The 14,200-nt window shown below is 44.9% G+C and overlaps 1 protein-coding gene across 1 annotated transcript; it reads left to right on the top strand.

Annotated features, from left to right (window-relative positions):
* Nucleotides 1–10,833: 10,833 nt before the first annotated feature.
* On the top strand, nucleotides 10,834–13,062 carry bhlhe22 (basic helix-loop-helix family, member e22). The gene has a single exon (XM_061240628.1). The coding sequence runs from the start codon at nucleotides 11,197–11,199 to the stop codon at nucleotides 11,998–12,000; it is 804 nt and encodes a 267-aa protein (XP_061096612.1). The 5' UTR covers nucleotides 10,834–11,196; the 3' UTR covers nucleotides 12,001–13,062.
* Nucleotides 13,063–14,200: the final 1,138 nt, after the last annotated feature.

Below are 14,200 nucleotides of genomic sequence, written 5' to 3'. Positions count from 1 at the left end.
GCCGTTTTTGAGCTACTTCTCTGTTTACGATTTCTAAGTTTGGTTTGTTTAATTTCCTTTCCTCCCATTGTTCCGGGAGAAGTCCTGTTCCTAGCTGGGTATCCCTATTTCGGTTCTCCCTGGGATTTAGTGACTGACACGTTCGCGTGTCGGTTAAAAAAGGTTCTACCTTTGGTCGCCCCTGGCTCTCCGCTTAGCTTCCAACGCTACAGAACACAAAAGCCACCATGGAGAGACCAGCGACCAGTACTGGAAGGGAGATGGGAGACTCCCCACTAGAAGCGGTGGTAGCCGCTCAGCAGGCTATGCTAGCTAGGCAGGGGCAGGCGTTGCAGGAATTGCACACCCAGCAGACAGCTACCACCGAGCAGCAGACCATGGTTTTTCAGAGGCAGGACGAGATCCTGTCTAGGCTGGGCAGGCAGCAAGATGTGTTGATGGAGCTTGCCGATAGTTTTCGATTACTGGCAAGCGAGTTCCATTCCCCACAGGCTCAGGCACCACATCCCTACAACCCTCAGCCACTCACTTCCTCCCCATCTACGGGATCCGCATCCCAGCCCAGTTCACCACTAATACGGGAACCTAAGTTACAGTTGCCGTTGCGGTACGGGGGAGAGGCGGGTAGATGTAGGGGGTTTCTTTCCCAGTGCTTAATTTTTTTTAAAGCCCAACCCTCACGATTCTCAACCGAGGATTCCCAAGTAGCGTTTATTTTATCCCTGTTGACCGGGACCGCTCTGGCCTGGGCAGATCCGCTGATTCGGGCACAATCCCCCCTAATGAGCAGCTCCCAGCTCCTAATGCAGGAGATGACAAGAGTATTCGACCACAATGTCACGGGTAAAGAGGCGGCGGCCCGATTAACGTGGATGAGGCAGGGAACTCAGAGTGTGGCAGAGTTTTCAGTGGCGTTCCAGGCTCTGGCAGGGGAGACGGGGTGGGCGGACGAACCGCTAATGACACTCTTTACATGTGCACTGTCAGACTCGGTCAGGGACGCGCTGGCCACAGTGGAGCCACCGGGGAATTTAGGCTCACTAATATCGACAGCGATTCGCATTGATAACCGGGTTCGGGAACGTGAGCGAGAGAGAGCCGGCAGAATGGGCAGTTTCAATTGGCCGGTTCCGCCCTCCCTGAGCCAGTTTACAGAGGCGGAGCAGAGACAGGGGGTACACAAAATGGAGGAACCCATGCAGCTTGACAGCACCACGCTGGCGCGTCCTAGGAGGCGGCCTGGGAGAGAATGGTTGTGCTTCTTTTGTAAACGGCCAGGGCACTTAATAAAAAACTGTCCTAACCGGAAAGCAAAAGAGCAGTCCCACTAGTGGAGCGAGAGTCACTAGTGGGACCAGGTGCAGGTATTAGCTTTCGCACAGTGCTTCCCGTCGAACTGGCGTGGAAGGGGGCCGTAGTGAGGACGGAAGCGTTTATCGACTCTGGGGCAGTGGACAACTTTATTGACCGTCAGTGGGCTAGGCAAAATAATCTGCCGGTTCGGTCTATACCGCAGCCCCAATCCATTACGGCGCTGGACGGCCGCCCATTGGGTTCCGGGGTGGTTCGTCACAAAACGGAGCGAGTGGTTATGCGTATCCCGTTTGGGGGGCACCGGGAACGTATATATTTTTATTTGGTGGAATCTCCGGTTTATCCGATTATTTTAGGACATGTCTGGTTGGTAAAGCATCAGCCACAAATAAACTGGGGTAACGGGAGCAACCCGGTGTCCCGGTGGGGTCCGCAGTGTGATGAGCACTCCAATCATGTGTATAACTCCTCGACCCCTCCTATTGAGACTGACATAGGGTCCGAATTGGACGAGGAGGAGGCTAGGGAGCCCCATAATCCTAGTGTCAGGGTACCTGAGGGGGAGGAGGAGCAGGAGGGGAGTCTGGAGTGGGACTCCATGTGTGATTGGAATCGTCTTACTGACGACGGGGAGGGCAGTGAGGGCTCTGATTGGGACACTGAGAGCTTGTTTCAGACCTCAGGTAGTGGGGGTGAGGAACGTATGGTTGGGGCTATCGAAGTTCCGCTACCAACCAACGTTCCGAGGGTATATGGCGAGCTGGCAGAAGTATTCAGCAAGCAGCGCGCGACCACACTACCACCGCATCGGTCATACGACTGTGTGATCGAGTTACACCCAGGGACAGTCCCACCCCGGGGCGCACTCTATTCTTTGTCAGTGCCTGAGAGCAAGGCAATGAAAGAATACATTCGCGAAGCCTTAGCGAATGGTTTTATCAGACCATCGTCGTCACCAGCGGGAGCGGGATTTTTTTTTGTTAAAAAAAAGGATGGAAGTCTTAGGCCATGTATTGATTACCGGGGACTAAACGCGATCACAGTCAAGAATAGATATCCCTTACCGCTGATGAACTCTGCGTTTGAGCGCCTGCAGGCGGCATCGGTGTTCACTAAATTAGATCTCCGCAACGCGTACAATTTGGTACGCATACGAGAGGGCGACGAATGGAAGACCGCGTTTAACACACACTCTGGCCATTATGAGTATCGCGTCATGCCATTCGGTCTTACCAACGCCCCCGCAGTGTTTCAGGCGTTAGTAAATGATGTGCTCAGAGAAATGCTGGAGAGGTTTGTATTCGTCTATCTGGATGATATCCTGATCTTCTCCGCCACTATTTCTGAGCATATTCGCCACGTGAGACTAGTGTTGTCGCGTCTTTTGGAGGCTCGCCTTTTTGTGAAGGCTGAAAAGTGCGTGTTTCACGCTAATTCGGTATCTTTCCTGGGGTTCATTGTATCTGCGGGGAAAACAGAGATGGACCAGAATAAAATCTCTGCGGTAAGGAATTGGCCTACCCCGGAATCGGTTAAGCAAGTGCAGAGGTTCCTAGGCTTCGCCAATTTTTACCGTCGTTTTATCCGTAATTTTAGCACCGTAGTCGCACCCATTACCGCGCTCACAAAGAAGGGCCCGACGCGTTTTGTATGGACAGCTCGTGCGGAAGCTGCGTTCAGTGAGTTAAAGAATAGGTTCTGTTCGGAACCTATTTTAATAACTCCGAATCCCTCCCTACCATTCATTGTAGAGGTTGACGCCTCTGAGCTGGGGGTAGGGGCTATTTTGTCTCAACGGTCCCCCCAAGACCAAAAGGTGCACCCTTGTGCGTTTTTCTCGCGGTCGCTGTCCCAACCCGAGAGAAACTACGATGTGGGAGACAGGGAGCTGCTAGCGGTCAAACTAGCTTTGGAGGAGTGGCGGCATTGGCTGGAGGGGGCGGAGCATCCGTTCATAGTGTGGACGGACCATAAAAACTTGGAGTATATTCAATCGGCTAAGACTCGCAACTCGCGCCAGGCCCGCTGGGCGCTGTTTTTTGCGCGTTTTTCTTTTACTATGACGTACCGTCCCGGATCCAAGAACACCAAGCCAGATGCCCTCTCACGGGTTTTTGACAAGGCGGATAGGGAGCACGAGCCTGAACCCATTCTGTCCGGGGCTCAAATTGTGGCGCCTGTGGTTTGGAAGGTGGAGTCGGCAGTGCGGAGAGCACTGCGCCAAGATCCGGGTCCAGGGGGGGGTCCACCTAGTAGCCTTTTTGTGCCTGCGGGGGTCCGTTCCCAAGTACTACAATGGGGACATGCCTCACGGCTGGCGGGGCATCCCGGGGTCCACCGCACCAAAGATTTGGTGTCTCGACGGTTCTGGTGGCCCGGGATGGAAAAGGATGTCCGGGAATTCGTAGCCGCGTGTCCAGTTTGCGCACGCAGCAAGGGCTCCCATCGACCACCATCAGGGTGGCTACGTCCGTTACCCATCCCGAAGCGCCCATGGAGTCACATCGCGCTAGACTTTATCACGGGGTTGCCACCATCGGATGGTAAAACGGTCATTCTAGTGGTGGTGGACCGTTTTTCCAAGGCGGCTCATTTTGTGGCACTGCCAAGATTACCATCGGCAGGGGAGACCGCTAGGTTGGTGGTAGATCATGTGTTTAGACTTCACGGTCTCCCACAGGACGTGGTTTCTGATCGCGGACCCCAGTTCGCTTCCCGGTTCTGGCGTGCGTTCTGTTCTCTGTTGGGGGCCTCGGTGAGCCTTTCGTCTGGCTTCCACCCAGAGACCAACGGACAGACAGAACGCACTAACCAAACTCTCGAGAACACGCTCCGGTGTCTGGCTATGGACAACCCCACGTCATGGAGCCGCCAGCTCACGTGGGCGGAGTACGCCCACAATACGTTACTAAATGTGTCCACAGGTCTCTCACCGTTTGAGGTACAATTTGGCTATCCCCCGCCTCTGTTCCCGGAGCTAGAGAGAGGGGGCGCAGTGCCCTCTGCTGAGGCCTTTGTTCGGCGGTGCCGGGCCACATGGAGGAAAGTGCGAGTGGCCCTTTTAAGAGCTACGGCCAACCAGAAAAGGCTGGCCGACAGGCGTCGTCGAGCAGCGCCCTGCTATAGGGTGGGGCAGCGGGTATGGCTGTCCACACGTGATCTGCCATTGAGGGTCGAGTCGCGTAAGCTTGCCCCTCGATACGTGGGGCCTTTTAAAATTATTAGGAAGATCAACCCCGTCACGGTGCGCCTCCAGTTGCCTCGCTCTATGAGGATCCACCCTACCTTCCATGTTTCCCGTCTCAAGCCCGTGTCGACGAGCGTACTGGCACCTGCGGAAGTTCCTCCACCACCCCCTCGATTAATTGACGGGGGCCCGGCCTACACCGTCCGTCGTATCCTGGCGGAACGTCGCGTAGGCAGAGGGAGACAATACCTTATAGATTGGGAAGGTTTCGGGCCGGAGGAACGCTGTTGGGTTCCCTCTAGGGATATTTTAGACCCCGAACTGATTCGTGAGTTTCACAGGCGGGGGGCTAAAGGAGCGTCTGGGGTCGCTCCTTAGTAGGGGGGTCCTGTCATGGTGGGAGGTAATTCTCACTGGTGCCACTAGTTGGCCGAGGATAATTGTTTCCACCTGTTCCTCGTTTTCGCCAGGGGAATTACCTCCCGGGAGAGTATTAAAGACCAGCATGGACTAGTTTCTGTGCTTTTGTGTTCAACCGTTCGCCCTTGGCACAAAGCCGGTAAAGCGCCCGGTAGACTCTAAACCTATACGAGTCAGGTACGGTGCTGGTGGATAATTCTCTCATTGCTAAAAAGGAGAAATATCTCAAAGGTAAGGAAGGCGTACAGCTGGAAGTGTTGTGGGTGCTGGCGCCTTCCTCAAGGGTTTTGTTTTTCTTTTGGACTCGTGTGAGTCGATGGTAGAGGGACGTTGTCCCCGGTGTTGTATTTTGTTTTGCATTTTTGTCCCGAGCTGCGCCTCGAGGTTTTTATTTTCGTGCCTAGCTTTTCTCGCTAGGTTGTATTTTCTTTTGGTTTTCACTCAGTGCCCAGCTATTTGGCACGGTACCAAAGTATTGGTTCGCCCTAGTTATTTAAGGGTTGTTTTACGTTCTCTAGCCGTTTTTGAGCTACTTCTCTGTTTACGATTTCTAAGTTTGGTTTGTTTAATTTCCTTTCCTCCCATTGTTCCGGGAGAAGTCCTGTTCCTAGCTGGGTATCCCTATTTCGGTTCTCCCTGGGATTTAGTGACTGACACGTTCGCGTGTCGGTTAAAAAAGGTTCTACCTTTGGTCGCCCCTGGCTCTCCGCTTAGCTTCCAACGCTACACTGTGCTTTTTGTATTATGTAAGACATTAAAAACTTATGTTAGAATTTTAAACATTTAAAAATGCAGTCTTGCAATGATTAGTCACAGTTAAATACACATGTGTGACAACAAACAGAGGGGAAACCACACAGAATACATTGTAGCACAGTGAGCAGAGAGAACGTGTTAATTTGCTTATTGGAGAGGGGTATCTTTGGTTTGGTTCTTTAGTGACATGATTGATGAAAGATTAATGTGATACCAATTAGAGTGCATGATCAGTAATTTTGCTTATGTCTGCCCATGCTATAATGCATGTGGCTGCTGTGTATATGTACTATGAAACCTAAATTGACTACCGCTAATTTAATTTAAATGGTGCACAATCATACATGTGACTGCACAACCATTGATTTATCAAGGGTTAAATGATTACAAAATACAGTAAATTGTCAAGTTACCTATCTAAAGCTTTCTATGCACTGGTTTACTTTTAATGGTTTTTTAGCAGCAGTTGCATATATGCAACACATATATATATATATATATATATATATATATATATATATATAGAGAGAGAGAGAGAGAGAGAGAGAGAGAGAGAGAGAGAGAGATCCACTGCAAGACATTCCATTTTGAAACAGACCAGGGGGTCTGAACATTGAATAAAGCACCAGTCAAGTGCATGCTGCCAAGATGAAAAAGGATGGTTTGCTTGTGACTGCTGTTTTACCATCTTGCCCCATCTTGTCTCATTAGCAGGGACTGATTGGGCATGAAGGTGTTCCTTTGCTGTCAGCAGATAAAGTAGGCGCCTTTGGCTCTCATCTGTTCATAATTCTCTTCATGCCATCATCTGTGCAAGCAGAGACTTTTCACTACAGATGCAGTATTACATGATTAATCCAATCTGTTTTCCCCTGACTAAAACTTTAACCTTGAATATTCTGTTTAAGCTAATGAATAACACCAGAGAGCATGAAGATAATTTTCTGAGAACCGCTGCAACCACTGAGTGCTTTACTGAAGACAAAAAGACCGATGAGCCTCCTGCCCCATGAGGAGAGTCTTTGTACTGCAGCAAAAAAGTGTGGGTTCACTAAAAACCCTGACATGGCTCTAAACTTGCTATCTCACATGACTTCACATCTTTGGATTTCAGATCTAATTATGGCACTGCAATGAGAGCATCCTGTCTGCTAGTGTTTTTAAATTTGACCTCTTCCCATCCGATTCAGACAAATATATATATCGCTCTTGCTTTAGTTCTCCTTCGGAAGTTATCATGTAAAGTATTTTGTATTATAAAATGACAAACTGAGACCATGAGCCCAAGGAACATGTGCAATAAAAAAAATCAAACAATGCATACACTCTCTCCCTAAGTCTGTTCATAGCTCAGATTTATAGATTTCCAATCCTATATTCTGCCTTTACGTTCTCCATAAATGACTGAGGATAATAAGTAAGGAAAGAAAATTACAGTACATCTCATCATCAGAATCGGATTTTCTCTTTGAGGCAGATAAATGATACTGGCTGAGAGAAATGTGACGCCTAGTTTTCAAAAAACACCATTGAAAAGTAGTTGATCACACATTGACCAATGGAATAACCTGACCTATACCGATCAATAGCAGTTTGCAATCTCATTCTGTTTAAACATCCTTATAGAAAAACCACCTAGTCACTTCTTTTATGTATAGTTCAAAACATTCAATTACATGATGTACAAGGCCTTTCCAATTCATGAGTAACCTTTAAAAAGGTCATATAACAATATAAAGAATGCCAACAGTCCAAATAGTTAAATGTCCCCTTCGATGCTGGGATGTTCACATACAATGCACACACCTCTGTCTCCCTGAAACAATATGTTGGTTATATATACAGCACTGGACTAAAGAACAGGCCTAGGAGTACAATTTTCCTGGAGATGTTATCTAAACACTTCTGAGCACCTGAGGACTCCTTTGTTTCTTTAGCAGTATGTTTTGGATCATTGTCTTGCTGTAGAATAAAGCAACGTCCAATGAGTTTGGAGCCATTTGTTTGAACTTGAGCAAATATAATTCTGTACACTTCTGGATTCATTATTATCATTAATGAAGGGAAGTGAACCTGTACCTGTGGCATCCATACGTGTCCAAACCATCATGTTTCACCGGTGATGTGGTATTCATTGGATCGTGGACCTTTTGGCCTCCACACCTTGCTCTTGCTATCACTCTGATACAAATCAATCTTAGTCCCGTCACAACAAACTGTAACCTGGCCATCCTGTTATTGCATCTTGCAGTGTACTGTAGCCTCTGTTTCTTCTCTGTTCCATTTCTGAAGTCTTCTGCAGTTACTGACACATTCACACCTGCCTCCTGGAATGTGTTTCTGATCTGTTGGACAGGTGTTTGGGGGGTTTTTCTTCACTATAAGGATCTTCCTTGGCCTACCAGGCCCTTTCTCACCAGTGCTCTGTTTTCTTTTCTTTGTTTTTTTCTTTTTTCATCTGACGCTTTTATCCAAAGTGACTTACTGTGATTAGACCGGGGCCAATCCCCACTGGAGCAATGTGGAGTTAATGGCCTTGCTCAAGGGCCAAACAGCTGCACTGATCTTATTGTTGCTACACTGGGGCTTGAACCACCAATATTATGGGTCCCAGTTAGCCAGCCACTAGACTATAGGCTATCTTGTGATGTTCCAAGCAGCTGGTTGTTATAATCCTAAATTGTTATAAGCCTATGTCTCTAACTGTTTTTTTTGTCTCAGCTTCATAATGGCTTCCTTGACTCTCACTACTCTAGTTCTCATTTTGGCAAATAATATGAATATGAATATTAAATATCAATAACTATGAAGGCAATCAAAGCTGTAGAATCTGAAAGCTCTGCAGTCTGCAGCTAGGGCGGAATTGAACAAAACTGATTGATGATTAGTGTCACTATGGTGTCCTGAAATGGGGGGTTCTATGGACAGCATACAAACTGCTGTAATTTATACAAGGTGAAACCAAAATTTATATAAAAATACCCTCTAAAATATCAGAGAATCTCCAGTTTCATGAAACCACATGTGGGCACTAATATTGCGTTTTTATTTGGCTCTTGGATTGTCAATGACAGATCTGCTTGGGTACAGCATTCCACACATTCTGCTCATAACAACAAAATTCCACACATCTGCCAATATCTGAAGATCTGAGGCACTAGTACTAACATACGGTAATCAAAGCCATTCAAACAAGTAAATTAATAAAAATAAATGAATACTTGAATCGCAGGTAGCCAATCTGATAGTTGAAGTTAACATAATACGTTAATGTATGGTCTTTATTGGTTCTAGTTAAAATACTTTGTTCTGCGGTTTGAACAAGTTGCAGCTGATCAATGGTGTTTCTCTAAAAGAAAATGTGTGATCGTATGCGCATATTTCACACGCGCGTATATTCAGTTAGCACTAGATGGCAGTATAAGCTTAAATAACTCCTGACTTGACGATAGCGTTAAAAGGACGTAATAAACCCGCTACAATAAAAGTTCCCTTAAATAATTTGCGAGTGTATTCTATCGCTTCTTCTATGTTATACATTCAATGATTTGTTACAATTTATCTTTTATTTCTCTATAAATGACAAGACCATTCCAATACCAAAATATATTTACATTTGTAAATCTAATTTCTATTCATTCCTAGAGGAGAACAGGTAATGTATCCTGAGTTAAGGACTGCATCCCAAGGTGACATGCAGGAGATTATTCTATTTAATACTTTATTACTTCTTGAGGCGTCGTCTGTCTGCATAAATTCAGTTTTCAGCGTTGAAATTATTGATTGTTCCACTCTGTTATTCTTGGGTCATGCAGACTCAAGCTGCCACCCAGGGAGGTCCGAATAGTCATCCATTACCCTAATTACCTAGTTATAGTGGCCCCCATCACCTTGACAAGTCTACATATGGACAGTATTGTTTGATAATTAAATATCAATGGTCAATAATTGGAATATCACCAATCTTACTACTCAGTGCTAGATTGTATGCATATCATTTTTGTGTGTGTGTAAAAATAGAGAGGTATGGCTGTTGGCCTGATCAATCCAATTAGATATATTAGAATATGTATTCGTAGAAGGGCTTATGGAGGGAGGGCGTATTCGAATATATTTAGAGTTTGAAACTCACGAACGGAACGGTGCACTTTTAGAAACAATATTATCATTAACCCAGTTGTCCTTCCTTTTGTTGGCAAGTGTGCGTAAAATTCCAGTATTAAATATTTTAAAGTGAATATATTTTTTATTATAAAGACTATCCCTTGATCAAGCGGTGTATCATAATGCTGTAATCATACCCTTCACAATAGGATCTGACCAACTCCCTTCTACGAATTTCATTTCTTGCGTAGACTAATAGATTAGATATCCCAATTCAAAATTCTCAGCGGAAAATGTTAACCATATGGTAAAATGAGAATTAGAACTTCATCACGTTAGGGTAAAACGTAATGAAAAGAGTCCAACACCTGGGGCCATCCTTTAGCTACGTAATTAAAAGGTTTTTAATGAAAGCGGAGGAGAATACATCACCCTGGTCTTAAACTCTCCTGATTCTTTTTCAAATCGTCAGATAATACATTTATCTTCAGGAAGGTCAACAACCCTGCTCCCAAAGTCGTATTGTGAACAGATAAACGGGTACGTTATAATAAAAGCAGTCCGCCAAATAGTTGCTTATTAATAGGCTATGATCATAATATTTAATAAATGTCTTCTGTATGCTAATAATTAGTGCATTTACAGAACATGTGGGCGATGTAGTTAAAGTATGTGTTTAAAAGAGCTAATGGCAACAATTTAAATTTAAAATCCAGCATTTACCTACTGCTTGGGACAGTTGTACGAATCCCAAATCCCCTTTTCCGAAGAGTCTATAAATTAACCCAGTGATGACAAATACGTCTCATAATGTAGGTGATGAATTAGAAAAGGTCGCATTTAGTGTGCTCACCGTGGGGTGAATGTCGCCACACATGTCAAGTTAAAGGCAGTTGTTTGACTACTAATAGGACGCAACGCCTTGCAAACATATGCATTGGGTTGTGCATACAGATGGTAGCACGAATAATAGACCCCGGCGCCTTTTATAAAGCTGTAAGCAGCTCCTCTGATCAGAACAGAGAGCACAGACTATCCAGACGGAGGGGGCAGATAGCGCCCAGGATTGTTTGTTACCGTTTTAATCCTATTAATTAAAACGTTAACCTGATTGGGTGGAGAGCTCTCTCCCAATAGGCGAATCTTCTTCATAATAATAACCTGCGCTGAGATAATGATGTAAAAGACTCCCCCGTCTGTCGCTGATGCCGTTGCTTATCGCATTCAAAATCTCGTGAAGGTGAATTGAAGCAAGATAAACGCGCCACTGCACGGCACTTCAGTGGGAGCCTCCTTCTCCACACCTCACTTGACAAGTACAGAGAGCGTCGAGATCAACTTTAGAGAGCAGAAACTTAGAAACGCTATCAGCGATAGTCTCGAAGCGGAGGAGAGCAAGCTGACCCAGAAGGACTATGGACAGGAGAATGAGCTTGAACGGAGCAGGAGACATTTTCCACAAAACTCTGACCGCTGTGTCTAATAAAAAAATGGACTCGTTCAAAACAGCTGCTGGTATTGATCTTCCCTCCAGGGACCGCCAATCGCCGATCAACTGTTTCGATCATACTGACTCGGATCAGATGCAGCCTGGGGGACTGGCAGTAGGTCGAGGAGGGCCACTGGGTCTACCGACCGGATCTTTGTGCGTGAAGTACGGAGAAAGTGGAAACAGGACTTCGGCGGCAGAGAGTAGCGGTGGGGAGCAGAGTCAAGATGATGACAGCGACGACAGGTGTGACATGGTTCTGATGGCAGACGGTAGGACAGCAGCATCAGGGGGTAAAACTGAAGGAGGTAAGAAAAATAAAGAGCAGAAAACACTGAGGCTGAACATCAACGCCCGGGAGAGAAGGCGGATGCACGACCTGAACGACGCACTCGATGAACTGAGAGCGGTGATCCCTTATGCTCACAGTCCCTCGGTAAGAAAACTCTCCAAAATCGCCACTTTGCTACTAGCCAAAAATTACATCCTCATGCAAGCGCAGGCGCTGGATGAAATGAGACGGCTGGTTGCTTATCTCAACCAGGGCCAGGCGATATCTGCGGCTTCCCTGCCAGCGACGACAGCTCTAACCCCGGGTTTGGGCGCCTATGAGCCACCGACTGGGTACCCCTTCCCCACAGGAGTCGCAGCCTCCTCCTGTCCCGACAAATGTGCCCTTTTCAACAACGTCACCTCCAGCCTCTGCAAACAGTGCACTGATAAGCCTTAAACGCTTCGAAACAACGAGAGAAACAGACTCGTAGCGAATACAACTGTCTTTATATGAATGAAGAACAAAGATAGAGACATCGAAGTCACCATTGCAACATATATCACTTTTAAAATGGACTGAAATGGGGAAAGGATGCCGAAAAAAACTTTTATATCATTCACAACATTCACTCAAAGTGAGACCATTTAAAACACATTTTTTTGTTCTATTATACTTGATTGTGTATATACAAAATCCTTAAAGTGCTGGTGAGAGTCAAAACCAAACAAAAGTGTATGCCTGGTTGCAAGTGTTAGCCTAAATATTGTTTGAAAATCGTAAATCACTTGCTGTGATGGACCTTGAGGAATGACTTGTTTGTTTTATTGACCTGACAACATGAAGCTCTTCTGTAATTTAAACAGATTCCTAAACTATCTTGAATATTTGCTGAAATTATATTACGTAGTCGTAATCTTGCTGCTTTATTGCATTTATTCGAATTACAATGCTGAATCTTGAGTATTCCATTTGCTTGTTGATGGTGATTCCTTAAACCTGTGATAATATATGATAATCTAGTCAATATGAAGAATTTGACAGTGATGAAGAACATTGAGGTGAAATGTTGTGAATGCAAAGTCTTTATTTTCAGTTTAGGCTACCAGCGTGCGACATCAGCCGCAATCAAATCGGTTAAACCATAAACGTGCTGTAGACTACACTGTCGTTTTATTTTCACGGTTTTGTAAAACTTTGTCAGAAGTTTTGTTCAGCTAAGTCTCCAAAGCGTGATTGCAGTTGTCTTTCAGTCCTTATTTTTAATTAATTTATTAAATGTTTATTCATATTATTTGGCTGCATGGCATAGTACACTTTTCCTACATCAATGCCGTGACTGTATAATTTTCGATTTTACACTTACGCCGTATGGCTGAAATGGTTACATTTAGATTGAACAAGCTCGTTGTCAGGTCAGGATGTTAAGTAATGTAGATACATTAGTCTGAATATGACTGCAGAGGGACATTTGTATGTGTTTATGTGTTGGAAAGCTTTATTAAAATATTTTGAACTAAACTAATTGTTATATTGTCTGGTCGTCTTTTGCTTTTCTGCAGCTTTGAGGCAAAGGTACCGAATTAAACCGGCACAGAGTAGGCCAAATTGAGCTACTCACACCACATAATATGAACTAGTGCGATTTCTAAAGATATACTTTAGAATAAATGTCAGAATGCAGTTTTAACAACAACTAAGCGCTCTTTGTCTTCATTTTGCTAATAGAACTGGCGTCGGCAATTACGCGTTTCTAGAACTGACTTCGTCTTGACCGCGACGTGATAGATGCTTGAGAGTTTCAGCAACTAGGGGTTAATTATAAGCAGTACAGTATTGTGATGCTATTGTATACACCTTGTGGAAGTGGTTCCATAGACTACTTTTTTTCTTCTTTTTTTCAAGACGGGGTGTTTGTTGATACACGGATCATTACCATGTGGTATGGGCGAACATTTAATATTGTGATCGTTTATTTTTTTCCCCATCAGATTCCACAACTTTTCATGAAACAATACAGTAAAGTAGCTTGCCACGACCCATTGGGGTGACAGGCCAGACATGGTGGACATTAAAGCCCTAAGGCTAAGGAAAAAATGTCTCCTAGCATTACATGACAAAGCCTGTTTGCCCCTAATTATGATTATTAAAACAATTTCCATGACGATGTCTAATAATATGTTAATTTGAAAACAACTGTGTATGAAAACTGTCGACTATAATACCTACATTCATTTAATGAAACACATCGTTAAGGCAATTAAACCTCCTGGATGTGATTAAGGAACATAATTACGACACTGTTCATTGCCATAATTGGGTGTCTTTAATCACGAGCACGGTGATCAGCAACACTGCCATTAGTTTGTATTGTTCTGTCTCTGCTGTCCATCACGGTGATTAGGAATTAGCTAGGGCCAAGGGGCATCTTATTAAGATGGTGGCAACACGAAATTTAGTGTAAAGTCAATGCATTTTAGATAACCAGGTAAAAAGGTAAGCGGCTTAAAACAATATATTTGGAGGAAAATTCAAATGAAAAGCCTTTTTGGGTGCCATTAACAATCTTGTTAATAGTTGATTTATGATTTTATGCTTAGGCTATTATATTGTTAGCGCGTCCTGGTCAGGAGTTTGCTTATTTGTTGTAGGCCTACGC

This window comes from Conger conger, chromosome 4, assembly GCF_963514075.1.
Source record: "Conger conger chromosome 4, fConCon1.1, whole genome shotgun sequence".
Classification (NCBI taxonomy): Eukaryota; Metazoa; Chordata; class Actinopteri; order Anguilliformes; family Congridae; genus Conger; species Conger conger.
This window is presented reverse-complemented; position numbering and strand designations above follow the sequence as displayed.

Excerpts from the sequence above, each read along its gene's own strand:
- bhlhe22 (XM_061240628.1), top strand. The coding sequence starts at position 11,197 with ATGGACAGGAGAATGAGCTTGAACGGAGCAGGAGACATTTTCCACAAA.